The sequence below is a fragment of the Eublepharis macularius genome, chromosome 14 (assembly GCF_028583425.1).
Source record: "Eublepharis macularius isolate TG4126 chromosome 14, MPM_Emac_v1.0, whole genome shotgun sequence".
Classification (NCBI taxonomy): Eukaryota; Metazoa; Chordata; class Lepidosauria; order Squamata; family Eublepharidae; genus Eublepharis; species Eublepharis macularius.
In genome coordinates this window covers 15,867,678-15,894,455 of record NC_072803.1, presented here as the reverse complement: position 1 = coordinate 15,894,455, position 26,778 = coordinate 15,867,678, and the positions used below count along the sequence as shown (strand labels likewise).

At 44.6% G+C, this 26,778-nt stretch overlaps 1 protein-coding gene across 1 annotated transcript; it reads right to left on the bottom strand.

The window, feature by feature from the left end:
• Positions 1–1,536: 1,536 nt before the first annotated feature.
• On the bottom strand, positions 1,537–26,560 carry KCNJ1 (potassium inwardly rectifying channel subfamily J member 1). The gene is made up of 2 exons (XM_054998065.1): positions 26,446–26,560; positions 1,537–3,095 (listed from the first exon to the last, which is right to left on the bottom strand). The coding sequence occupies exon 2, from the start codon at positions 3,079–3,081 to the stop codon at positions 1,963–1,965; it is 1,119 nt and encodes a 372-aa protein (XP_054854040.1). The 5' UTR covers positions 3,082–3,095; positions 26,446–26,560; the 3' UTR covers positions 1,537–1,962.
• Between the last annotated feature and the right edge of the window lie 218 nt (positions 26,561–26,778).

The window sequence follows — 26,778 nt, the reverse complement described above, 5'->3', positions numbered from 1 at the left end:
CCGTAGGAGTGCCTCCCTATTGTGACATGGCACAAAAAACCCAATTGCATCACCGTTTTGTTTAGTCTGAAATCTGGAGTGTGGCCCTTTAATGGAGCTTTCAATTGGGGCTAACCCTGGAGGAGACTGAAATCTTCAAAGCTATCTTTCTGGAGTTCTGTGTAAAATTAAGTTCATCATAATGTGATGCTCTCTTTCTGTTGGTTTCCATAGTCTGATGAAGAAAATATGCCATCCAAGCTGGTGATAACTGAGAAGGAAAGGAGAAAGATTTGTGTGCATTTGAAAGAAAGAGTACATGTGCCTCTCCATACATAGGGTGTGTGTGTGTCTGTGTCTGTGTCTGCGTCTGTGTGTGTGTAAGTGGGACAGGTAGCTGGTAAAACTTAGAGATCCCTGAAACTCAGCTCTTAGTCTGCTGGACTGGCAGTGTTTACACATTGCCGCTGGTGCAGCCAGTAAGGCACCAGTATCCAGCTGCTGGGATCCCCAGTTTGAAACCCCTGTTGGCAGAAAAGTTCCTCCTTGGTGGTATAACCAGGGCTCACTTCAAGGGTGAACACACAGGAACGCAGTTCTGGCAGTTCCCCAAAGAGGTCACATGTCAGATGGCCCCGCCTACCTGACTCTCGGCCATTTTGGGCAAGTTTCGTCCTGGATTGGGGCTGAAACGGCCTAGATCGGGCCTCTGAGGGGTGATGTTTCACTCTCCTGCTCAGCAGTGGCCCGACCCTGACCATTTTGGGCCACTTTTCGGCCATTTTCAGCCCCTTTTTGCTATTTTGGGCCCAATTTCAGCCCTTAATGGCCAGGATTGGGTCCAAAACAGCCAGGATAGGTGATGTCAGGGGGTGTGGCATATGCAAATCAGTTATGCCAATGACATATTTCTGGTGATGACAAGGGGCGTGGCATATTCTAATGAGTTATGCTGATGAGTTCCTCCAGCTCTTTTTCTATGAAATGACCCCTGGGTATAACTGAACTACATGACTTCAAGGTGGCATCACTTAAACTGTCAGCACAATAAAGCAAGAGTTAGCTGTGGCAAGGATTGGTCGTTTTTGTGATCGTTTTCATTAGCATTGAATGCACCCTCACCCAGTGTTCAGAAATTCATAATTCGCAGCATTCATAATTTTATACAAAACCATATTGTGTCCTTCCTTATAGATATTTTTTCTGAACTAAAAATTCCTGTATCCTTAGCCTTTTTGCACAGAAAATATTCTCGAGCTCCTTGGTTTAGTCCTGTTTCTAGTTCCGTGGTATCTTTTTTTTCTGTTACATTTCCCCCCACCGTTCCTCCAAACAATGTTTCTCGTTTTCACTTGTTATCTTCACAACAACCCTGCAAGGTGTATTTGGCCATGAAACTATGACTGACTAAATATCAACCAGCAAGCTTCATGGTAGAGTAGCGATTTGAACCTGGGTCCAACGCTCTAGCCTCTACAGCACATTGACTGTCAAATATCCCATTGGAAGCCAACCATAACACTTGTACACAGTATTCTCAATGTGGACATATTCATTTACATAAAGGTATTGTGTTTTTTTAAAAAAATAAGTCCATCTCTTAATAGTTCCTAACACTGAAATTTTTCTTTTTCATTACTGCTGCATATCATTTCTTCTTTGTTAGCATATTATCAAAAGTATTTCTTATATCTCCGAATTTTTCTGAATTTTTCTTTTTCCTTAAAAAAAACATTCTCAAGACGAGTCAATTGGTTTAAAGAACAATCTCACAAATGAAATATATATATGTACATTCTGTGGAAATAAACATGTTATAGTTCAGCAGCATTCAGGAAATGGCTGTTCTATATCTTGTTTCTGTTAGATTAGAAGAACTGCTTTCATATCCCAAACAACCCTGTTTGTCTTTGTTCTGTCCATCATGCTAGTATTTCAGCATAGCACCCTAGCTATATTCTTCAGACACACCAACACCCAGAATTACATTTTTGTGTCACTGGTTTCATTGACCTCTTGAAGTAGAAATCCAAGGTTGTCATATCCCATCTTGGCTTTGTTTTTGGCATCTTTCTCATTATAGAGGCAAAAGGCACAATGAGGAGTTTCCACTGCCACTGGTTTGCTGAAATTGTGGAAATCTACTCTGTACTTCCCTTCTTTGGTCTTGGAGACAATTGGTGCAAAACGATAACCCCACAGTACTTCCTCCGCAATGTAGGAGGTCCTGACTTGACAAGTAGCACTGGTAGATTCCACAGTCCCATCTAGAAACACCACCAACTCAAAGTCCTGTTGATGGATGGTGTCAGCTGCCATGTGAAAGAAGGGGCTGTTCTTGTCGATGACATGGTAAATTGTCAAGGGAGAGATGAAGAATAAGTTCTCATTGCCAGCATCAACTCTAAAGTCTACATTGACTTGATCTAAGATGATCGTCTCTCCTTCTGGTGTGATGGTGGTCTTCAACAGCTTGCCGTAAATATGGCTGCCAATCAAAAGGCTCTTTCTGAGGTTGGCCACCCTGATAAGAAGGCACAATTTCCCACCTCGCTTGCTGATAACAGCATTCTTACTGAAGGTAATGGTTTTTGCTCTCTTTTTCGGCCTGGAGATCTTGGCCAAGATAGCACCACACATGAAAGAGTTTATGATAACTCCTAAGATACTTTGGAAGATCAGTAAGAAAATTGCCATGGCGCATTGTTCTGTAACACACCTGAAACCATAGCCAATAGTGACCTGAGTCTCCAAGGAGAACAGAAAGGCAGAAGTCAAGCCATTGATGTTATCAACACATGGGGTGTGATTTGCAGAGGGGCTGAACTCTGGCAGGTCTTGATGTACATATGCCACTACGTACCACAGAAGGCCAAAGAAAAACCAGCTGCCTAGGAATGCTGAAATGAAGATAGTCATCTTGTACCTCCACCTGAGGTCCAGGATGGTGGTCCAGATGTCAACCAAGAAAACAAACCTTGACTGTTCTTCAACATTCCCAAACTCTATGTTACATCTTCCATCTTTAGACACCAGACGTGACCTTCGTCTCTTGCATTCTGTTAAGCGACTGACGAAATGGTTCCGGAAATATTTAAACATTCCCACCAGCCACTCTAGGTGGGAAAAAAAGAACATTGAATAAACATTAGGATTGCTAACAGTTTGTTGTTCTTTTCTTTGCTTAAATCTGACCTTTTTGGAAGGGATGCCAATGGATGCATGAAGAAATAAAGGTGTACCTGCCTAAGGGAGAATTCCATAGTGAGTACTTAACTTTGTACAGCATGAAAAATGTGACCTCATGACCATCCAGTACAGTAGCTAAGTATGAATGGTTTCTCCGCCACTTGAGTGCAGAAGAAAATAAAAGTCATGAGAAGGGCATGTGAAGTTCACAGAGCTAATGATTGTCAGTACTCTTGATTATCACACTTTAAATGAAAGGAATTGTTTCAGGATTCAGCTAACACTGTCTTGAGACCAAGCTAGAAGAGATGAAAGAAGATCAGTGACTAGCTTGTCATGTTTTCCCCATTCCTCCCTCCTCAGCCTCACGAAATAGCTATTTGACCCATTTTTGTGTGCCATCAAATCACAGCCAACTTCTGATGACCCCATAGGGTTTTCAAGGGAAGAGACATTCAAAAGCATTTTGCCATTAGATGCCTCTTCGTAGAGACCCTCCTGGCCTTCCTCAGTGGTCTCCCCTCCAAATAGTGACCCTGCTTAGCTTCCAAGATCTGACTAGATCAGGATGCCTGGAGGGAATATACCAGTAACAAACATGTATGACTTCCCCTCTAGGCATAATAGGAGCTTGGGAAGGGCGAAATACATTAGAGAGTGAGATAGCGGTTGAAGTCTTGAGTGTGAGCCAGAGAAACCTGAGTTCATATCCCCACTTGCCATGGAGATCATCCAGTGACCTTAGGCTGAGACAGAATGACTGACTCAATCTGCCTTGCAGGATTATTGTGTTGACCTAATGATGCTAGCCTAAGCTTCTTGGAGGAAAGGTAAACTATATGGGTCCCAGGTTCAACCTGCAGCATCTCCAGATGCTAAGTAATGGGAAAGACCTCCAGTGGAGACCTTGGAGAACTGCTGCAGCATCGGAGTAGACAATGCTGACCTTGATAGACTAATCGTCTGACTCAGCAGCATTAGGCAGATACATGTGTAATCACAGGAGGGTAAAATTTAGTATAATTGCCAGGAAATACACTGACAAAAGAAATACCAAGGGCAACCCTAGTACAAATTAGCAAAAACAACAAGCCAGGGCTACAATATAGTTAATAATTGGAGTATAATCTATTGTTTACAATACAAAGTGCAAAAGTGCTGAAAATACATACATGGATTATAAACCAATTTATACAGAAGAATTCACAAGTGCATAGATACAGTTACCAGTAGCAAATATAATTGTGCAAAATATCACTGTCCGGAACAAGTCTTATCCATTAAAGTGCAAATGCCAAAAAAGTCAAAGGAGAATCGGTAGGTGGGAGCTTGCGCCAAAGGAATATTAGCAGTCCATATAATCAAGGTACATATACAGAAGAAAACGCCGAAGGGGACTTGCAGGCAAATAACATTAACCCGTTTCGTGAGGATCACCCCTCACTTATTCCTGGGCGTGTAGCAATTCGGACTGTACATAAGTATGAAAGTAGCGCCACGAGTTCTCCCACCGTTCCTCCGACACGCAATTCACGTCCGTGAATTGCGTGTCGGAGGAACGGTGGGAGAACTCGTGGCGCTACTTTCATACTTATGTACAGTCCGAATTGCTACACGCCCAGGAAGAAGTGAGGGGTGATCCTCACGAAACGGGTTAATGTTATTTGCCTGCAAGTCCCCGTCGGCGTTTTCTTCTGTATATGTACCTTGATTATATGGACTGCTAATATTCCTTTGGCGCAAGCTCCCACCTACCGATTCTCCTTTGACTTTTTTGGCATTTGCACTTTAATGGATAAGACTTGTTCCGGACAGTGATATTTTGCACAATTATATTTGCTACTGGTAACTGTATCTATGCACTTGTGAATTCTTCTGTATAAATTGGTTTATAATCCATGTATGTATTTTCAGCACTTTTGCACTTTGTATTGTAAACAATAGATTATACTCCAATTATTAACTATATTGTAGCCCTGGCTTGTTGTTTAGGAAATACACTGAGGCTGCTTCCACACACGTTGGATAATCCGCTTTCAATACTCTTTGGTGAACATTTGGAACTGCTTTTCCATGTGTAGAACAAACACTTCCAAAGGATTGCTAAAGTGCATTGAAAGTTCATTATTCAACGTGTGTGGAAATGGCCTTAATCATATCTAAAGTGAGGACTAATTTTCACCCTGTGTTGGAGACCCATGATATGATCTTTCCACCAGCGACAATTTGAATTGGAGTCCTGGTCCTCAGGAGGAGAGTGTTTACCACCACGACACACTTTCTTCCCAATAGAAATTTCCCCTCCTTGATACGTCTATTAGCCCTGGTAGGGGAGAGAGTATTCCACCTTCCTATGGACGGTTAATAACAAATCTGGGGGAGCTTCCTACTGGGGAAAGGATGGTAATAAAAGGATTAGACTTTGATCCATACTTGGCCCACATAACAACTGCTTTTTAAGATTAAAAGTCCACTTTGAGAGATCCGGTTATGATCCCTGGATATAACTTCGGCCCTTAGACCAGAACAGAGTGCAAATTCCCAGTCAACTAAAACCCTGAGTGAATGATCTTCTTTACCCAAAATACTTCTTTTACTCGACAAGTAATTAAACTGTGGAATCCACAGAAATGGGAAGATGGCCTTAAGCATAGATGAGTTTAAGAGAGAGTTAGACAGATTCAGGGAACAGAAGTCCATCAATGGCTACTATCTTTGGTGAGTAAAGGGAACTCTCTTATACAGAGTTAGTATTGGATTCTTGCTTTGTAGACTTGTATTTATTTACCCCATGGCACTGTTTATAGAAATGTCCTTGATATTGATTGGTGACATAAATAATAAAACTTTTGAAGCCCAGTGCTAGGAGAAGCATCAAGGGATGACCGTGGCCTCGCTGCCCTGTTGGTTTGGCCCTCTAGTGCAACTGGTTGGCCACTGTGTGAAACAGTATGCTACGCCAGTCGGCCCACTGGTCTGATCCAGCAGGCTGTATTATATTATGCTCGTACTGTAGCAGCCTAACCAGTGTGGCATCATGGTTAGAGGATTGGGCTAGAACGTGGGAGACCCAGGTTCAAATCCCCACTCTGCCGTGGAAGCTTGCTTGGTGATCTTGGGCCAGTTACACATTCTCAGCCTGGCTATCGTGAGAATAAAACAGAGGGGAAGAATAATGCAAGCCACTTTAGGTTCCCACGGAGGTTTAAATGAAGTAAATAAGTAACTCATGCCTTGGTTCTTGTGGCAAATATGAAATGCAGTAAACCCAATGTGTACCAGTTACTCTGAGCTTCCTAGAGGGCAGAGAGGATAATTATTGCTGTCAAATCACAACTGACTTATGGTTGGCCTCTCATGAGGTTTTCAGGGCAAAAGGAAAACAGAAATGGTTTGCCATTGCCTTCCTCTGCATAGCAATCCTGGTTTTCTTTGAGTTTCTCTGTGCAAAACATCTGACATGTGAAGAACATGTGTCAGGAGACACAATGGAAGCCAGGAAGGGCAGTTTAAAAAGACAGAGCTGGCAGCAAGGGCTTTGCTATACACTGGAGCTGCGTGAAGGGGCTGTGAAATGCCAGAAGGGAAACTTCAGCCCATTATAACCTCTTCAGGTCCAAGCCCAGCTCTGGAAGGCAGCTGCAGCCCATTTCCATTCCTTGCTGCCCTCTGGTTGCGATCTCACAGTTTTACACTGGAGAGGTGAAATTGACAGAGTCCTTGGGGAGGCGAAGATGAAATTAACAAACCCTCTGAGGATGATGTCTGCATCCTCTGTCTTTTAAAACTACACTTCCTGGCTAATATTGCCCACACTTGACGAAAACACACTGAGGTGTCTTGTGTAGAGAGACTCTTTGGTGCTCTCCTCTCTAGGAACTACCCATGAATGACCCTCCTTAGTTTTTGAGCTCTTGACAAGCTGAGGATCATCTGGGCTATTCAGGCTGCTAAGCAGAAAGGATACAAATACAATAATTGAAATAAACCTGGACATTATTTTTAAAAATTGCTGCATTCTTCAGCATTAAAGAGAATGGGACAACCCTCTTTCATATGAAGTTCCATTCATCTTACAGGTCCGCTTTTTTTTGTGTTGGGACACTGGGGTGAGCTTGTGAAATCCAAAAGATGCTGTCTTTAAAAAGAAAAAAGATCAAATTCTAAGCTTTAAAAACATGCTTCTTGGAAGATCACAGGGCTTCTAGTATTTTCTTTCATGCTCTGAAAATTGCATCAGAAGAAAAAGCTCAAATATATGACTGATTAGGAGAGAAGAAAATGTCCACGAATTTATTGTTTTGCAAGCTAGGAGAGCAGCCAAGCTCCAGCTCAGCTGGTCTGCGTGTTTCCTTCCAACCAAGAAAGGCCCTACGGTCATACTTGTTCTCACTTTAGACTGCTTTCCTGAGGGAGGGGGATCCAGTTAAACTTTAAGCAGGTGTGTGAACGGAGGAACGGGAACAAGGTCATTCTTTCAAACAATCCACAAGTTTTATTTCTTCACACCCTGGAAATCTCCCAGAATTACAAATGATCTCCAGGCCACAGAAATCAGTTTCCCAGGAGAAAATGGTTGCTTTGGAGGGTGGGCTCTGTGGTATTATACCCCATGAAGGTCCCTCACCTCTCCAAACCCTGCTTTCTGCACGCTCCACCTTTAAAATCTCCAGGAATTTCCCAGCCAGGAGCTGGCAATCCTAAAATATTCCCATTCAACAAATCTTTCCTAGTAGTTTTCCAGGTTTTATAATTTCTCTCTCTCTCTCTCTCTCTCTCTCTCTCTCTCTCTCTCACACACACACACACACACACACACACACACACACGTATACACTAGGGTTGCCATCCTCCAAGTGGGGCTTGGAGAGTTGCAGAATTATAACTGATCTCCAGACTACAGAGATCCATTTTCGTTAGGGCTGCCAGTCCCCTGCTGAGGGTGGGGGATCCACCACTTTCATCCTCCACCCCCTGCTCCCGCTTACCTAACTGGCAGGAGAAAAGATGGGGGAATGTGCCTTCTGGGGAGCACTCCCAGGTAGCACGGCGCACTCCCGCACACTGCAGTAGCCCGATTTCAGCCTGAAAAGGGCCCGATGCAGCCCCAAATGGGCCCTATTCGGCCCACTGCAGAGCACAGAAGCTCTCCAGGGCCTGTTGCACCACCCTGGCAGCGCTCCCATGCTCCCATGCTCTTGCCAGCCTCCAGGTGACAGCTGGAGATCTCCTGGAATTACAACTGACCTCCAGACAACAGAGATCAGTTCCCCTGGAGAAAATGGCTGCTTTGAAGGGTGAACTCTATGGAATTATACCCCATTGAGTCCCCCTTCCCAAACCCCAACTTCTTCAGGCTCTGCCCCCAAAATCTCCAGGAATTTCCCAACCTGGACCTGGCAACCCTAGCTCCACAGCTGCCTGATTCAGGTCCGATTCGGCCCGAATCTGGCCCTATTCAGACTGAAACAGGTCACTGCGGAGTGTAGGAGCACTCCAAGGCCCGTTGTGCTGCTCCAGCAGTGCTCCTGCAATCCACACTCCACATTCAGCCTGCTGCCGTCCCAGGGGCAGCATGTGGCCTGAGTGATGATGTCACTTCCTGGAAGTGATGTCATCACCCAGGTTGGGAGCCCATGCAAGGGACAGCAATAATGTATGTGCCAGATCTCCCACCTCCCATCCCGAGGGTAAGGGGACCTGGCAACCCTAGTTCCCCTAGACAAAATGGCTGCTTTGCAGGATGGATTCTATGGCATTAATCCCTACTGAGGCCCCTCCCTTCCCCAAATGCTCCACACACAAATATTCAGGAATTTCCCAACCTGGAGTTAGCAACCCTAACACACACAGATTCTAGGGAAGTGGGGATGGGGAGCCAAGTTAGTCCATTGCAGTAAACACAGCCAAGAGTTTTGCAGCACATGAAAGGCTAGGAATGTTTTATTCAGTAGAAGCTCTGGGATTTTCATTCTGACATCAGCTTGCATGGGTAACAGCGGCATCTTGAAGTTCATGCACCTTATTGGAAGTTTTGGTTTAGAATAATTTTCCTTACAATATTATGTTTATTTATAGGCATTCTAAGCGCTCAGCAATTAATAACTGTATTCCATAAGGTTGCCATTGGCTCGTGAGGCAGGATATTGTTAGAACATTTTGTGCTATGCTTTAGAATCCCAGTTTGTAGGCAAGAAAAAATAATTAAAAGTACCCAGATTCTAACATTGCAGTACTTTGTGGCTAGATCAAAGACTTCCTAAAGCAGGAGGTTTGCAGTCTCCTCTCACTTAATGAGGAGAGGGGGAGGAAGCACAAGACCCCCCTCCCCAATTAGGCACCATTGAGAGCCAGTGTGGTGTAGTGGTTAGATTATCAGACTAGGGTGTGGGACTCCAGGTCTGAATCCACACTCTGTCAAGGAACCTCGCTGGGTGACCTTGGGCCTGTCACACACTCTCAGCCTAACCTACCTCACAGGGTTGTTGTGAGGATAAAATGGAGGAGAGGAGAACGATGTAAACCACTTTGGGTCCCTAATGAGAGGAAAGGCAGGATACAAATAAAGTAAAAATAAAAGAAAAATAAAATCTTTCTTTCTTTCTTAGGCCCTTTCCACACTTCCTTAAAGGGACGGCCCACTCACCGAATGCAGGTGGCTTTTCCACTCCACTCCAGACGTCTACGTTTTCAAAACGGCTGCTGGCTGTTGGCTTCCGTTTCTTCAGTGCCTTTTCTGCCACTGTGGGAAACTGCGTTTCCAGAAAAGGTGCTGAAAAAACAGAAGCCAAACAGCCAGCAACTGTTTTGAAAACGTAAATGTCTGGAGTGAAGTGGAAAAGTGTCCACATTCGGCGGGCGAGCCCTCCCTTTAAGGACATGTGGAAACAGCCTTACTCTACTCTTCTGACCTCATGAACAAATTGTGGTTTGTATGTGATGTCTGAATCCAATTGCTATTTTCCCCTCTCTCCAGTGGGAGAAAGTAGCTGACAGGTGGCCATCCAGATATAATAAATCTATTTGAAAACACGCAAGAAAAAGGTCAGTAATTCTCCACCAAAGAAAAAGGTTGAGATCTTTTTTTAACTATTTCTGAGTATTTCAGACTCCTCTCAGGCTCTGACAGGCCCCACCCCTAAAATATTAGACTCCGCCTACTGTATTTGTGAAAGCCAACATGGTATAAGGATAGCATATTCTGCTTGGGATTGAGAAACATGCATTTTGTATTTGATATATAGTCTTAGGTCAGTTCTTCCTGCATCATATTTACCCAGATCTGGACATCTGGTTCTCTCTTGCTAAATGCCTGTCGATTGACAGAATAAAGAGCTGTCTAGGATTAGTTACCATTACGGCTGATTCCGCACACGTTGGATAATGCACTTTCAATGTACTTTATCAATCGTATGAGGTGGATTTTTTGTTCCGCACATGAAAAAATTTGTTCCAAATGATCTATAAAGAGGATTGGAAGTGCATTATCCAACGTGTGCGGAATCGGCCATCAATGTAAGCATAGTGTGAAACATAATTCTTGGTTTTTCATTTCAGCAAAGGTTTTCAGAAGAAGTATAACTTTTCAGAAAAAAGTGTGCATCTTGGGTAGTACATGGACACCAAAACAGTTTAGCTTCAGCCTGCAAATATTAACACAGTCCGGCTGACTATAGATGCCTTTACAGTGGAAGAATGATATAATGAGTGTAAGCCTTGGCCCCCCTTTCAGAAAAGGTTATCTATCACCTGTTGTATAATACAGGAAGTTTATAAAGGATAGTACGGTTTAGATCAGCAAATAGTAACTCAAGCTTGTCTTATCTAATTCACCAAGGTGTATTAATTACTTGGGAAGGACACACACAATCTTGCTGCTGGTGTTGTTTGCAAGTAGATTCCTTGTTGATTTAAGTCAGCAAACGTGATGTTTTCTTGTTCCAAGAAGTTTGAAGTGTTTATATAATGTAGTTCATTGCCGTGTGCGTTCAAAGATAACGTTGCTCAACCTCTGCTAATATTTAAATCAATCATTTCCAAAAGGTGTGCTTAAATAGAAAGATCAAAGTTTCCACGTAAATCCAAATGACCCATCCAACAGAGAAGTCTGCCTGCTGGGGCTGTGCTGGATTTCTGCTTGCCTTGCCTTTTTCAATCAGCCGTCACCTCTGAATGATTCTGCTATAGTTCTGTATTGATTGTGATTGGATTGCTCAGTCACTCCCAATGCTAAGAAATACTCCTCTTGTAGGAGGAGTTTTGTCGCATTTAGGAAGGAATCACTACTCAAGGTTTACTTCCCTCTAGTCAGAAAGTAGTGTCCAGATCAGGGACTCGTGGCCTTTGAAAAACACAGATTGCTCCCTGAAAATATGAAGCATCTGCTCAACCTTTCCAGAATTTTTTTAATATAATAGCTCTACCACTGGAACAAACCTATAACCTGTTATTAATAGAGATGGGCATGAACCAAAATACGAACCAAAATTCATGATGAACCAGGCCGATTCGTGGCTCATGAACCAGCGATTCGTCAGATCCCATTTCTGTCAAACCGCCATGAACTTTAGGCTGGTTCATTTGGTTTGTTTTTTGGTTCATCACTGCAGACAGCCTGCAGCCCATTAATCAGTTTCCTAGGCAACAGGGAATGGACTTCCTGCAGACCTTCTGCTGACTCGGAAGTGACCTTCTGCTGACCCGGAAGTGAAAATTTTCTGAGCTGGATGTGGATGTTTTCATAAACCAAACGAACCAGTTTGTGAACCAGGGGGTAGGTTCGTGAAAGTTCATGGTTCATGAAATTTGACGAACCATGAACCACATGGTTTGGGTTTTTTCGGGTTCGTGCCCATCTCTAGTTATTACTTTATTGCAGTATTTTTTTCTTGTACAAACACACAGGCACGCATAATCCAGCTCTACTAAATAAAACATGTAATTTTTCTCCTGGCTTAAAAAAGGCCACATTAGAGGCATCCTTTTTCCTTTCCTACACCCAGAGGATCTCATTGTTTGTTGCTGGCTGTCATGAAAATCCAAGCCAAAGCCATGGTCCGAGCCAGAGCTACAGCCTGAGTTGTACTTTCAGGCCAGGATACCTTCATTTTGTTCCCTATTAATTTTTATCTAATCTGTTTTTATTCTTGTGGGGGATTTCCTCTCTTCTTTGTTAACCTTTGTATTCTATGTATTCTTAATTTAACTGAAGATTGTAATGGCCTTTGGCCATACGCAATAAAATCTTGTTATTGCTAACTAGAAGCCTGTCCTAGAACTGCAGCCAAATCCTTAGATGGTAGCATGGCTTGTGTGCCACTTCAGACGGCAGGTGGGAGACGCTGGGATAGATCCTTCCCACTACACTGAGCAAAGTTAGTTTAAATGTTTATACCCTACCTTTCCTTTTTGTTCAGGTTTGTAGCCTTCCTCCAGTCAAAGAAGCCTCCCCCAAATTAAGTGGCTTTAGAACCACTTCAGTTGGAGGAAGTTTCCTTAGGCTTGAGGAAGGCAGTTTGGAGGAAGGTTGGATCTACCCCACTCACTACAGAAAGAGTGTGGGGTGTGTGCGCGCGTGTGTTACAAATGGAGGCCAATTTATACCTATAAAAAGCAAGCCGTGTTCCAGATGACTCACCTCTTTTCCCAGAGTGCAGGCGCGGTATCATGCCCCTAGCAGGGAAAGAGGTGAGTCCTCAGCAAGAGGGCTTGCTGAGGAGGCTGCTGTGCCTCCCCTTGTGCTTACCTTCCCCCCAATGGGACCAAATCAGGCAGCTGCCCAATGCAGCAGTGCATCTGAGTGCTTGCCGCCCCCTCCCCCCTGCAGCATTCCATTGGGGCCAAATTGATTTGGCAGGAGCGCACCAGGTCGCTTGACCTCCTCCCCCAGCAGTGCTCCCTGCCTATTAGCCACTGGATTTGGCTGCAATGGGGCCAAATTGGGTGGCTTCCCGGCACAGGAATGCACCAGGGTGATTGGCCCCCTGACAACACTCCCCGCTTCCGCAGCTGCCCAATTTGACCCCAATGTGGCCCAATCGGGTAGCTTCTGAGTGCAGGAACACACCAGAGTGCTTGCCCCCCTCCCGACAGCACTCTCAGCCTCCACAGCTGCCCAATTTGGGCTGAATTGGGTGACAGCCAGGCACAGGAGCGCTCCAGGGCCCTTGCCATCCCAGGAAGCGCTCCCAGTCTCCGAAGCCACCTGATGCAGGCCATGAAGATGGCGGAGAGGCCTGGCACAGCGGTGGTGCCCTCTCAAGGCCCTGCAGCAGGGGCCTGCCATATCAGTTTTCTAGAGCCCGTTTTTTCCAACAACAGGCTTTGTTGCTAGTTTAAAATAAAAGCTCATAAAACAAAATCTGAGGTAGGGTTGTCAGCTTTTTAACTGCCCCCCCTAGTTTTTCCTTTATGATCTATAGGAAGTGATGCTATTTAATTCCATTCCATGAAAGGCTTCAATTGCAGATTTCAGTTGCATCATAAACCTCCAGGACATTCCTCCATCCCTGGCCAGTTGGCACCCTTACTTCCAGGTTAACAAGGATTCACACAGAATCTAATGCAAGGTAAGTAACACTTCCCCACTACTTTTCTGTTGTGAATACAAAGCAGTGGCCCAGTGGATGCACACTCTAGTGCATCTGAAGAAGTGAGCTGTAACTCACAAAAGCTTATGTTGGAATCAATTTTGTTACACTTCAAGGTTCCATCGGACTCCTGTTTTATTCTAATTCCTTCCAAAAATCCCTTTTATTAACAAGATAGCGGAGGAATAAAGCAATGGGATTCAGAAACAAACTGGATAAAATTACTGTCCACCTGCTCCTTTTATTACAGATTAAATAAGGGCAATAACTTAAAGTCATTGAATGGCACCATCTGTTTTCTCTTGGCAGCCTGTTCTAGGAAGACTTGGGACTTTGCTTGCGGGAACGGGGGTAACGGTTACTGCAGCTTCACACCCACAAAGGCATTGCCACTCATTGTATAATTAATTTTGCAAGCACTGATGGCTGCTAGAAAATTGTAGCTATTTGTTCCAGAAGTTTAATAAAGATACAATTTATACCTAAAAAGGTCTCATTAGCATGAGATGTACTGAGGATCCTATAGGAGTTGTGCAGCTGCAGTCTGTGGGCAGAATCCGCCATGGCCTTATGCCCATCCTTGTCAGTTGTTTTCACACTTAGCTTTTGCACACTTGCATTCTTCCTGCATCATGACTCAGACCACTGCACAGTTGTGTAAGTAAAGCGACCAGATCTCCCGCTATAGTAGGAGATCTCCTACCCCTGGGCTCCAGGCTCCTGTTGCTGCTTTGTGGAGCAAAATAAAGAATAAAGCAGCATCATGGACATGCCATGACATCACTTCCAGTTGTGCGTGTGTGTGTTATGTGCCCTCAAGCAGGGCTGGCACCAGTTTCTGGCACCTGAGGCGAGATACATGCTCTGTGCGCGCATGCCAAGCACACGTGCGCTCCAGCCCTGCGCTATGATGTCACTTGTGATATCATCACGCAGGAGCGTCCTCCTTGCCTCAGGCAGCCAGCAGAGGCGAAGGGGCAGAGAGGCAAGTGGGGTGGCCCACTTCCCCACTCACCTCCCCGCTCGCTGCCGCACAGCCGGGGCACCCAGCTCGCCGGGACCCAAGCAGCAGTGGCAAATGGGTGGAGAGGTGAGCGGGGCGGCCCACTTCCCCACTTGGTTCCTGGCAAGCCGGGTGCCCCGGCAGCACAGCAGCAAGCAGGGAGATGAGTGGGGAAGCAGGCCGCCACACTTGCCTCTTTGCCCCTTCATCGCTGCTACTCAGGTCCCTTTTTTGCCTCCCCACTTTAAGTAGTTTTGAAAATATATCTTTTCAAAAGGTAAGGGAGGGATACATTATTTGGAATAAATCCATTGGTCTGGATTCATTGGAACATTCCTTCTTACCAATGTGTGCTTTAGGGAGTATAAGTCCCTGCCCTAAGTTGCTTATGGACCTAAAACAACAAAGACAGTCGACAAAAGGTGGTGGAGGTGGGCATAAAGGTGTTTGTTTCTGGTTTGGTCATCTCCCTAATTTTTTGCCTCCATTTCAAGATCTCACTGGGAGTTCTGGTCAGCAGAACATCCCCAGTACCCTTTGGGCCTGTTATCTCCACCCTAGTTATTTTTTTGGGTGGGGGGAGGTCATTTTATGGGAACCTCTTTGGCATATACAGGAACACGCCTCCACCAACGCATCCTTTCTCGGTGACGATTGGTGGCCAAGCTAAGCTTAAGCTCCCAACTGCTTGAACAAAAGTTTTCTTCGAAAGCCTCCTTTCTTCTCTCTCTGGCTACTTTCTGTCAGGGGTGTAGAAACATGCCACCATGGCAGATGCAACATGCTGCATTGGAACAGGTGGAAAATTCATGCAGAATTCCTTGCCACCAGCCCCTGATCCTTCTCCGTTCCCCCAATTGCATTTCCACAAAAGTGCAACCATGCTGGCAATGCTCCTAGGAACCCCGTGCCCCTAAACCTACTCCCTTTCCCTTTCCCTTCACTTTCACTTCATGGGCCATGTTGCAATGCTTCAGTGTGGCTCATCATGTGGGGAAAAGCCCTTCAAAGAACTAAAAGGGGGGCTGGCTGATGACCCCAAGCTGCCCCATTCCCCTTTCCAAGCAGAATTTAGCTATGTTCTCCTCGCTCTGTAGTGGCAAAGGAGGGAGTTTCTACGCAAACAAATCCCCTTAGTCGCTCCGAAGATTCATCTTTAAATGGGAGAAAAAACAAGTCTAGTTTTTATCCAGGTTTTTTGTTATTACTAAAGATTTTATTTAAAAAGAAAAGATATGACAGCCGAAAGTGTATAAAAACTTATACAAGCACTACATTTAAATATAAATTAAGCTAATAGAAAGATATATTGAGAGTATGTAACAGTGCAACTGAATTGTATAATAGCTCTCAGTCCCTCTCCTTAGTTGCTTATACCCAGGGCTTTTTTTCTGGGAAAAGAGTGGTGGAACTCAGTGGGTTGCCCTCAGAGAAAATGGTCACATGGCTGGTGGCCCCGCCCCCTGATCTCCAGACAGAGGGGAGTTTAGATGGCCCTCCACACCGCTCAGTGGAGTGCAATCTAAACTCCCCTCTGTCTGGAGATCAGGGGGCGGGGCCACCACCCATGTGACCATTTTCAAGAGGTTCCAGAACTCCGTTCCCCCACGATCCCCCTGGAAAAAAGGCCTGCTTATACCCAAACTTTAGTATCAGCAATTTTTAATTAATAATTTCTCCTGTGTTTTATCTTTTTATCTTTGTATCAAATTACCTCAATTTATCTTAGTTTTAACCTAAATTATCAAAGAAATCTTTCCATTTTTTTCCAAAATCCCACTATTGGTCTATTGTGCACATAAGAAGTTAAATTGGCCATTGATGCATATTTGTAGATCTTATCAATCCACTCTGGTATGTCAGGGCACAATTCTGTTTTCCATTTCGCTGCACATGACACTCTTTGCTGCTGTCACCATGTACAGGAAAAGGGTCTCCCTGTTCTTTTGTAACTTTATTTGGTAAAATGTTTAATAGCATATTTTTTGGATTTAGCTCAAACCTGTTTTCTCCAGATTAAAGGAAGAATGCCATGAGGACTGTCACAAAGTTGTGCTAAGAATGACATCCTCTTTAATCTGGGAACTCCCTGCTTTCTATACCTGGAGAAATCCGTGCGTGGAAGCAACATCTCTTTCTTTACATTCCTTTGTTGCAGAAATCTGATCTGTTTGCAAATTAAAGCCCTGTTTAAATCTGACGTCACTGTACCTTTGATTTATATTTTACACTAGTAACAAAGCCTGTTGTGGGGGAAAATACAAGGGGCTCTAGAAAGGGCAGGGTAGGTGGGCCAGGCATTGCTGCCTCTGCTGCACCCCGATCTGGTCAGGGGAGAGGGCAGGGCAGCTGGGACTGGCATTGTCACCATCCCTGCACCTCGATCTGGGTAAAGGGAGAGCAGGGCAGCTGGGCCTGGCATTGCTCCCTCCCCAGTGCTGCAATGGGGGCAGACACCCTAGTGGGTGCCTGGGCCCAACAGCACCCCGTTCCAGCCCGTTGGGCCTGATTGGGCCACCACAGGCAGGGAGCACCACTGGGGGTGGCGGTGCCAGGCACCCTGGTGGACACCTGCACCCAGCAGTGGCCTGTTTCAGCCCCATTGAGGCTGGATCGGGCTGCTGCAGGTGGCGAGCGACTCCCCTCTTATCACTGCTAGTGGCGCACTAATGCACCTGCGCTCTGGAATAAGAGGTGAGTCATCTGGAACACAGCTCCCCTTTTATAGGTATAGATGGTGGGGGGGGGGCAGGATACAATGACCTTCCAAAATCAAGGATTTACCTTATGTATCATGCTTGGGCTCCAGTGGCGATGGCGTTTGGGCAACAGATGTGCATTGCTGACTAACCTGTTCACCATTAAAGTGCCAAAAGTGATGGATTCATGAAGAAAAAATTTACACTCAATGAATAATACCTTTATCAGGACTAAAGAGGCTTATTCATGGCATCGAGATTGTTTAATATTTTCAGCCTTTCCAGTACTTACAGTATCTTGTAATCCTTACAGCACTGATACCCAACGTGGTGTCCGTTGACACCATGGTGCCTTCCAGGAGGTTTCTTGACACCCTTTGGTTTTTCTTTCAAAACATTTCGTCCACAAAGCAAAGAGCCTGTCCTGGTGTTCCTCCCAATCACTGGAGCAGGAGGTGCATCAGAAGAAACTAGGAGGAATCAGCTTTGTGTCTTCAAAGAGTAGCGACTTGCGAAAGCTGCTTGGCTTTCAACTGAGGTTGCTGACTCTGGGTTGGGAAATTCCTAGAGATTGGGGGGGGGTTTCAGCCTGGGAAGGGAGGGGGTTGGGGAGGGGAGGAAACTCAGCAAAGTATAATGGCTTAGAGTTCACCCTCCAATGAAGCCATTTTTTCCATGGGAACTCATCTCTCTATGCTGAAGATGGCTGTATTCTGGGCTATCGCCTGGTCCCCCCTGATGGTTGGTGACCCTACTTGCAACTTACCAACATTTTGTGTTTGCCCCGCATGGCAGCCATTTTATGATGATGGCACCCACTACCCGATCTCGAAATTCCAGAAGTGCCCATAGGGTCGAGAAGACTGGGCGCTCAGAGTGGCACATATGTTCCCATATTCCACATTGGAAGCAATTCATATTAAAACCTCTTAAAGTGGCCTCCCATGTCAACCAGTCCCACAAATTTCAGTTTGTTAATCACTAAAGAAGAAATTAATTTAGTTTTCTGTTCTTTTGCTAAGATATTTGAGGGTTTAGTATCAAACTCAAAGCATCTATGTCTGGTATAATTTAGCGTATGGTCTTTTCAGTTCTAGTGGTGATTTTTAAAAATCTGTTATTTCAAGTATTGGTGATAGATCCAGAGGAGTTAGCCGTGTTAGTCTGTAGTAGCAAAATCAAAAAGAGTCCAGTAGTACCTTTAAGACTAACCAACTTTATTGTAGCATAAGCTTTCGAGAATCACAGCTCTCTTTGTCAGATGCAAGTATTGGTGGTTTCCTTGGTGTTTTTTTAATATTCCCACTCAGTTTTGTGAATCTAAATATTACACATGGCATTCTAGGTAAGAATATATATATACTTCTTATGTAAGCCTTTGCATTCCCCTGCATCACAGCCCAGGTGGTATAATGGCATGGTGAGGGCTTTTTTTCAGTGGGAATGTGGTGGAATGGAGTTCCAGAACCTCTTGAAAATGGTCACATGGGTGGTGGCCCCGCCCCCTGATCTCCAGACAGAGGGGAGTTTAGATTGCCCTCCACGCCGCTGGAGTGGTGCAGAGGGCAATCTAAACTCCCCTCTGTCTGGAGATCAGGGGGCGGGGCCACCACCCATGTGACCATTTTCTCCAAGGGCAACCCACCACCTCTTTTCCCAGAAAAAAAGCCCTGGGCATGGTATAGCACCATCCCGTCAGATCTCAGAAGCTAAGCAGGGTCAATACTTGGATGGGAGACTATCAAGGAAGACTAGGGTTGCTCGGCAGAGGAAGGCTGTGCCATTTGCCCTGAAAGTCCCTTCCTGGGATCACTAAAAGTTGTGTGACTTGACAGTACACTCCCACACACGTATCACAACTCAGTAGCTTTCGGCAGTGATTAAAAGCAATCCAGGCTGTTTTTCCTATCTGATCTTATCCTTTTGAAGATACCAGCTCTCAAGCCTGAACTCTTTTGAGACCACTACTCCCAGCTGAGTCCATGAAATCATAAGTAGGGGTTGTGGTGATCAGCACATAGCAAGGGTTCCATCGAAGCTTCCTCAAGCTTAGTCATTATAAAGGGGGAGATTTTTTAAAAAGCTGTTTGCAATACCTCACAAACACAGAGAACATAAATGGAGGCAAACAGGCTTTTCTACAAAGCATAACAGCTCACAGAGGACAGCTGAGATGGCATTTAAGAATGAATACTTCCTTACAACTAACGCTAGCTAGAGAACTTCCAGTAGTATCTCTAGTTATATGTGATTAACACCAGCTAGAAAGCTAAGCTGCCTCAGAGCCTTGCTACAAGTGACATTTTACACGTGAAGGATAAAGGATCATTTTTGCAAGTCTTTCTGGGAACTGAAGTTCCTCTCCCCCACCCCTTTTCCTTCTGTTCCTTCCCCTCGCTACCTGAAGAGACAGAGAGAGCCTACGGCAACATCAGCTTTTGCAAATCATCTTGCTGGGGGGGGGGGAAATGCTCCAGAGAAAGCTGAGGAAGTTGCAGCTGCCTGCCCCAAAAATCATTGAGAGCAGGCTTGTGACTGGAGGAACGATTTGCAAAAGTTGCTGTTGCCGCAGGCTTTCTCTGAGGGGAAGGAACAAAAGGGAAAGGATGGGGGAGAGGAACTTCAGTTCCCAGAGAGACTTGTGAAAATGATCCTTTATCCTTCACGTGTAAAACGTCACTTGTAGCAAGGCTCTGTGTCTCTTCCAAAGCAGTGGCTCCTCTCTGTCTCTGTCTGTCTCTCTTCCACACTCATCCACACATTCTCCAAGTTTTGATGGGTATCTCATTCCAAAATACGGAGAACCCATTTTCTAATTCTCAAGTCCCATGAAAACGGGATGTCCGCCCAAGAGTCTTCATAAGCAGATGCTTACCTGGTTAGTGTGTCTCCTCAGCCCATCAGCTGGGAATCTCTGTCCAGTAATGAGACAATCCTACTCCAGGGACCTTTGTGGCTCAGCTGTAAGCATGGAGCTCCCCTTCCTGAAACAGTTTCCTCATTCACATTGCAGGAGATTTAACTGCTAGTGCAAAATGATTTGGGCACACAGATCCGGCTCTGTGCCTCAAAATGAGCAAGTCCAAGTAGGAGAGCTCCATGCATGCATAGGAGCTCCTGAACTCAGACCAGACCAAAAGTACTGTTTGTAAATCATCCACAGAAACTGGGAAATGTCAGGTTCATCTCTCTGGCCTCCTGCTCCCTACCTAAGGGAAAGGTGACTTTCAGAAGGATTTAGAGTAGTAAACTGGACCAAAACTTTTTCTGAACATCTTATCCAAAAACAGGAGATACAGTAATTGGGTACAAGTAAGTATGGAGTACCAATAAGAAAGTGGTACTTCCCATCTTCTACATATCCTAGGGTTGCCAAGAATTCTTGGAGATTGGGGGCAATGTCCGGGGAGGGTGCAGTTTGGGGAGGGCAGAGAGTTCAGCAGAGATGTGATACTGTAGAGTACACCTTCCACAGCTGCCATTTCTCCAGGACCTGCCTGGAGGCTGGCAACTCAGCTTCCTTCTTTTTACCTTTCTCCAAAAAACACATCCAGAGACACGGATGGGAGAGAAGAGAAGAGAAGAGAAGAGAAGAGAAGAGAAGAGAAGAGAAGAGAAGAGAAGAGAAGAGAAGAGAAGAGAAGAGAAGAGAAGAGAAGAGAAGAGAAGAGAAGAGAAGAGAAGAGAAGAGAAGAGAAGAGGTAATTTTTGTTTCAACCACATATCAAATGTTAATGGTTGAGGTCTGAAATAACAGAGCAAGTTTAGATTCATAGCAACCACTACACTCTCCCCTCCCTTTCTCCCATTACCTTTTCCTGAAGAATCTTAAAGTAAACTATTAACTCAAAATTGGTTCCTGTACAACCAAAGAGTCATGCTTTGGAGCCAATGGGATTTTTTTTAAAAAAAGGAAACCTACAGGAAACTTGATGATTCATAAATGACTGGTAAGACGGGTGCCAGAATGCATTCTCCACCCCGAGCGAGAAGATTTGCATAAAGAAAGGAATTGGATTTCTACTGTTTACACCAAGATTGCACAGAATCCGGTACACAGTCACCTTAATGTTCAAAGCACATAGGTCCCTGGGAGAGAATCTAGATTTCTAGTAAGTATCAAAGCAGGGAACAATAAGCCCTAGGGGCCAATCCAGGTCCATATCCCATTCAGCTCTGAGTATATGAAGCTCCTTTAAACAGAATAAAGGTTCATCTAGTTTAGCAATGTCTGTTCTGATTAGCAGTAGATCTCCAGGGTATTTGGAAGAGCAAGGTTTTTGCTATCATCTGCCACTGGAGATTCCTTTAACCGGCATGGTTAGAAATGGAACCAGCACCTTCTGCACTCAAAGCTTGTATGTTGCTACTGAGCTCTGGCAAACATTCATGTTGCAGGATGCATCTGTGGTGCACTGGGGTTCATATCTGAAGGAGATTTCAAACAAAGCTAGATTCACTCAAGACAAGAGCAAATGTGCTCTGACCCAACTTGACCAGATGCTTTTCATATTCTATTCAGGTTTCCAAATCTCTGGCTTGGGACATTCCTGGAAATTTGGTGGCGGTACCCAGGGAGGGACATCCATTTCTCCTAGACTGTGTGATATACTAGAGTCTGCCCTCCAGAGCTACCATTTTCTCCAGAGGAACTGATCTATGTAACCTGGAGATCAGTTGTAATTCCAGGAGAACTCCAGGCCCCTCTTGGCAATTGGTAACATTCTATACCTGTCACTTAGCTTCACCCCCTGACCAGGTAACAGAGCTTATAGAGAAAAGCAAACAGATAAAGCATACAGTTTACATCTTTAAATGCCTCTTATTGCCTGACCCTCAGCCATATAAATTGATTAATATGAATTATGCTATGCAAATCTATCATCAAGTGTCTGTGACCAAACCTGTTGACACTTTTCTCCCTTTACCAGGCTGACCTGCTGTTCTGAGTCAATTCAAGTTCAGATCTTTCCCTAGAACTTTTCACATCTGTGTCCTGGTTGCACGGAGATCCAAGAATGACAGCACCATGGACTAGTAGTGTGAGAGATTTCTTATCTTGCCTTGAGTCCAGTAGCACCTTTAAGACTAATCAATTTTATTGTAGCATAAGCTTTCGAGAACCACAGCTCTCTTCGTCAGATGCATGCAAGCTTATGCTACAATAAAGTTGTTTAGTCTTAAAGGTGCCACTGGACTCTTTATTATTTTGCCACTACAGACCAATATGACTAACTCCTCTGTATCTATTATCTTGCCTTGGCATTCCTGCTGCAATTGTCAGAAGCCATTGATCTTGCCACTCCAGAGTCAGCCGCCATTGATCTCACCAGACCAGAGTTTTCCATTATCCAGAGTAGTGTGTAGTTCACACACAATGAGAGCTAAGGTTGTATCGGGGTGGGGTGGGTGGGCTGAATGGTAGCTTTGAGTGAAGCTCATCTAGATTTCTGGAAGTGGATACAAGAGAAAATGTATCACAAAAAATTAAGAGAGGGGACGACATACACATGATTGGGCCAGCCCATAATCACATGAACAAATAGAAGCTCTTCTTAAGTTACAGTTGGCTTTTGGAATTGTGTGTAGGGAGATAATGGTGTGTTTAGGAAAAAAATTTGTCCTGCTTGCTGTTCTAGGAGCCGCTGCAGCCTCCCAGCCCTCCCGCTCAGTTGCCCCATGCTGCCGCCACCACCTGCACACAACTGCGGGCCAGGTGCAGCAGGTGGCCAGGGTGGTGCGGGGCATGCCGCACAATGATGACACATGCAGTGACATCATCACACAGTCCGGGTGCGCGCACGTGGGGGGGAGGGCAACAGCCCTGAAGCTGCCCCGGCCTTAGGTGCCAGAAACTCTGGCACTGGCCCTGGATATCAGGTTTCTGTTACAGTTGAACTGAGTGGGTACAGTGTGTTTTTAGGTTACTGAGATACTGTTACTTACATCTGAACTATTACCCAAGTTTCAAATCACTTCAGGAGCCATGTCCTAGTCATGAAGCTCTGATCTCTGGCCATTCTCTCTGTGTGTCTTTTACTTCTCAATAATAAAGAATTCAGTAGCGCCTTTAAGACTAACCAACTTTATTGTAGTATAAGCTTTCGAGAACCACAGCTCTCTTCGTCAGACAAAGAGAACGGTGGTTCTCAGAAGCTTATGCTACAATAAAGTTGGTTGGTCTTAAAGATGCTACTGGACTCTTTACTATTTTGCATCCACAGACTAATGCGGCTAACTCCTCTGGATCTTTTACTTCTCAGATTCCCTGCTTTGATCTTTTCTATTTATTCTGATGGATCACTGCCAACCCCCACTTACTAAGCCCTTCTGTTTCCTTGTCTTTTTAGTCATTTGGCTCAAACTTCAGCTTCTCTTTCTTCCCAAGGCCCTTCTGTCTCCTGTTCGTCCGTTCTCTAGGATCTAACATCTGAACAGTTCAGCCAGGGGCAGACAGAGAAGTTTCCATTTGCTTCAGCCTTGTCTTACATCAGAACAGTTCAACTGAGCTTTATCCGTACCATGGCCATTGCAAAATCTCTTAGCAGATTATAAAAGTTTTATTTTTAAGTTTCTATCAGTTGTACAACTAATGAAGATCTGGCACACAACACTAAAGCCTGATTTTCACAGAACAGTTTTGATTATTACATTGTAGCTTCATTAAGATGGAGCTTTTTCTTCAGGAGGGTCAAAACAAAAATTGCTGACATCAGAGGAATTTATCAACATGTGAATGGTTAGAGTAGACAACTATCCATTGTTCTCCCACACTTACAGAGTTTCCCCCCATAATGCAAAGGTCACTTCTGAACTTGGAATGGCAGAGGAGATAAATAAATGACCTTTCACTCTGTTGATTTCCCTCTGGATTTCACCAAGCTATGATGGGGAAAATATCATAACTATATAAATATTTTTTCTGAAACCTTCTCCCCAGCCCAGATTTGTTAGATTTTGGAAGCGAAGCAGGGTTAGAACATGGTTAGTACATGGATGGGAGCAGGGCTTTTTGTCTAGGAAAAGAGGTGGTGGAACTCAGTGGGTTGCCCTCGGAGAAAATGGTCACATGGGTGGTATCCCCGCCCCCTGATCTCCAGACAGAGGGGAGTTTAGATTGCCCTCTGTCTGGAGATCAGGGGGCGGGGCCACCAGCCATGTGACCATTTTCAAGAGGTTCCGGAACTTCGTTCCACCGCGTTCCTGCTGAAAAAAAGCCCTGGATGGGAGACCACCAAGGAAGTCCAGGGTTGCTATGCAGAAACAGGCAATAACAAACCATCTTGTTCCTCTCTTGCCTTGAAACCCAGGAGAGGTCACCATGTCATCTTTTACCTGACTGCACTTTACGCATGCACACGCATGAAACGTTCCACAGCATGGGCCATTGTGAGGCTGGTTAGTTATTTTCTGAATAACTTTTGAAGACCTCCTTTGTTCTTCAGGAAAAAAATCCTTAAGGAAAAAAGTGACAACCAGGGCAAGACGTAATTACACTTTCTTTAACTTGACTCCGTACTGTTATTTTTTCTTTATTTTTTTTTAAACCACCCGTTTTTTTCTTCTGATTTTTCTGTAAGTAATGGTCTTTGCAAAATACTGCTGGCTTTCAAGCTACATTGAGTGAGTTATCGACCCATCAAATCGGTCGCTGATGTGAAGTGGCAGTTACGCAAAAGAAATGCAAAGAACTACTTTGCATTTATGATCCCTAAGTCAACCATTAATAACTTTTTGCCACATGGTATACTAAGAGCCTTCACCATTTTAATTGAAAAGCATTTGGCCAAATTCAGCCATGGTGGAACTTCTGTAGAGCTCCATTGATCCTTCACCCTGATGACCCTTGGCCCTTTGAAGGTTCCCAGGATACTCTCCTCCTGTACTGGGCATATTGCTAAATGCCACAAGGTCAATAGTGGTTGCTCTTGTTTATTTACAGGGGACTTAAATATCCATTAGTGCATAAAAACAATAACACCAGGAAGAGAATCAAAGATGCATACTTTCCAACACAACTTTGCTCTTGGACACCCCATAAAAGACAGAAATGAGACAGCTTGATGTAGTGGTTAGAGGGTCAGACTAGAATACAGAAGACCTGAGCATGATTCCCCTCTCAGCCATGAAGCTTGGGGAGGGGGGGTTCACTCTCTCTCTGTGGTGAAGATAAAACAGAAGAGGGTCATGATGAGATAAGCTTCAGCTTCCCATTGCGGGGAAATGCAAGGTGGCCCCCGCCTGTTGGAATGGCCTGTTTTAGGATGACAGGGAAGGCTTTCACACTTTTATCATCCCATAGAATGTAGAAAACAGAATTGTTTGAAGGGGGATTTTAGTAAAGGAAATAGGGTTGTAGCAAAATGGGATTGTTCAGTTGGGTGTTTTTATCAATCGTAGTTGCGCTTGATTGTATTATCATCTTGTTCTTAGTACATTGTTTTCTTTTGTAATCCAGTTTTGATATTGTTTATGGTACGTCAAACTGTTTTTTACGGCATCATTTTCAGACTTCAAAGACAGCTCCCAAGGGAATGCATGAGAGTAGCTTAATCCTGCAGGCATGCATTTGGCTACAGACGTACCCCACCTTTCTCCAGGGCTAGCAGGACAGCACTTGCAGCATTTATGGAGAGTAACTAATTTTATCCATGCAACAACCTTGCACATTAGGTTAGGTTGATAGACAATAAGCAGCCAGAATGTAGATTTCCAGTTCTAGCCTGGTGTACTGACATCTATCCCAATGATGCTTTTGATTTAGCCTATGAGAAAAGGAGTGGCCCTTGATCACCTTGTGAGTTGGATTCAAACCCAAGTCTGAATCCCATATTATCTCTACCTCTCCACCCATCTCTCTATCTGATAGATCCAAAGCAGAGAGAACAACAGCAACAGAACAAAACAGTACAATACACTGTACTTCTAGAAACTGCTTGGAAGAAGTATATCTCTATCAAGAAGGTGACATGGAATTTCCTCTTACCTTTCTTGCTAAGTAGTAAGAAATGCTGCAGAGTGGGGGAAGAAAGCAGTCGCCCACTTTTACCCAGCGATTAGCCTTTGGGACCCCAGAAGCTGTGAAATCTTGTGTTACTTTGGTCCTCTGGCTCCTGCATCCAATGGAAAGGAACCCGAGGCTTCTTTTGGTATTTATGTATTCATGTGTTAGATCAAACTAGTTGCCAGCTCATCTATATGCAATGGCACAATTAGGAGTGTGGTTTACTTTATAACTTCCCTGGAAGGAGAGAGGTGTGGCCACGTAAAAGGTTTAGATAGAGCACAGGTGTCAAACTTCCAGCACTGTTTTTAAAAA

What these genes read in the sequence shown, in the direction of transcription:
- KCNJ1 (XM_054998065.1), bottom strand. Translation starts at nt 3,081, where the DNA reads ATGTTTAAATATTTCCGGAACCATTTCGTCAGTCGCTTAACAGAATGC.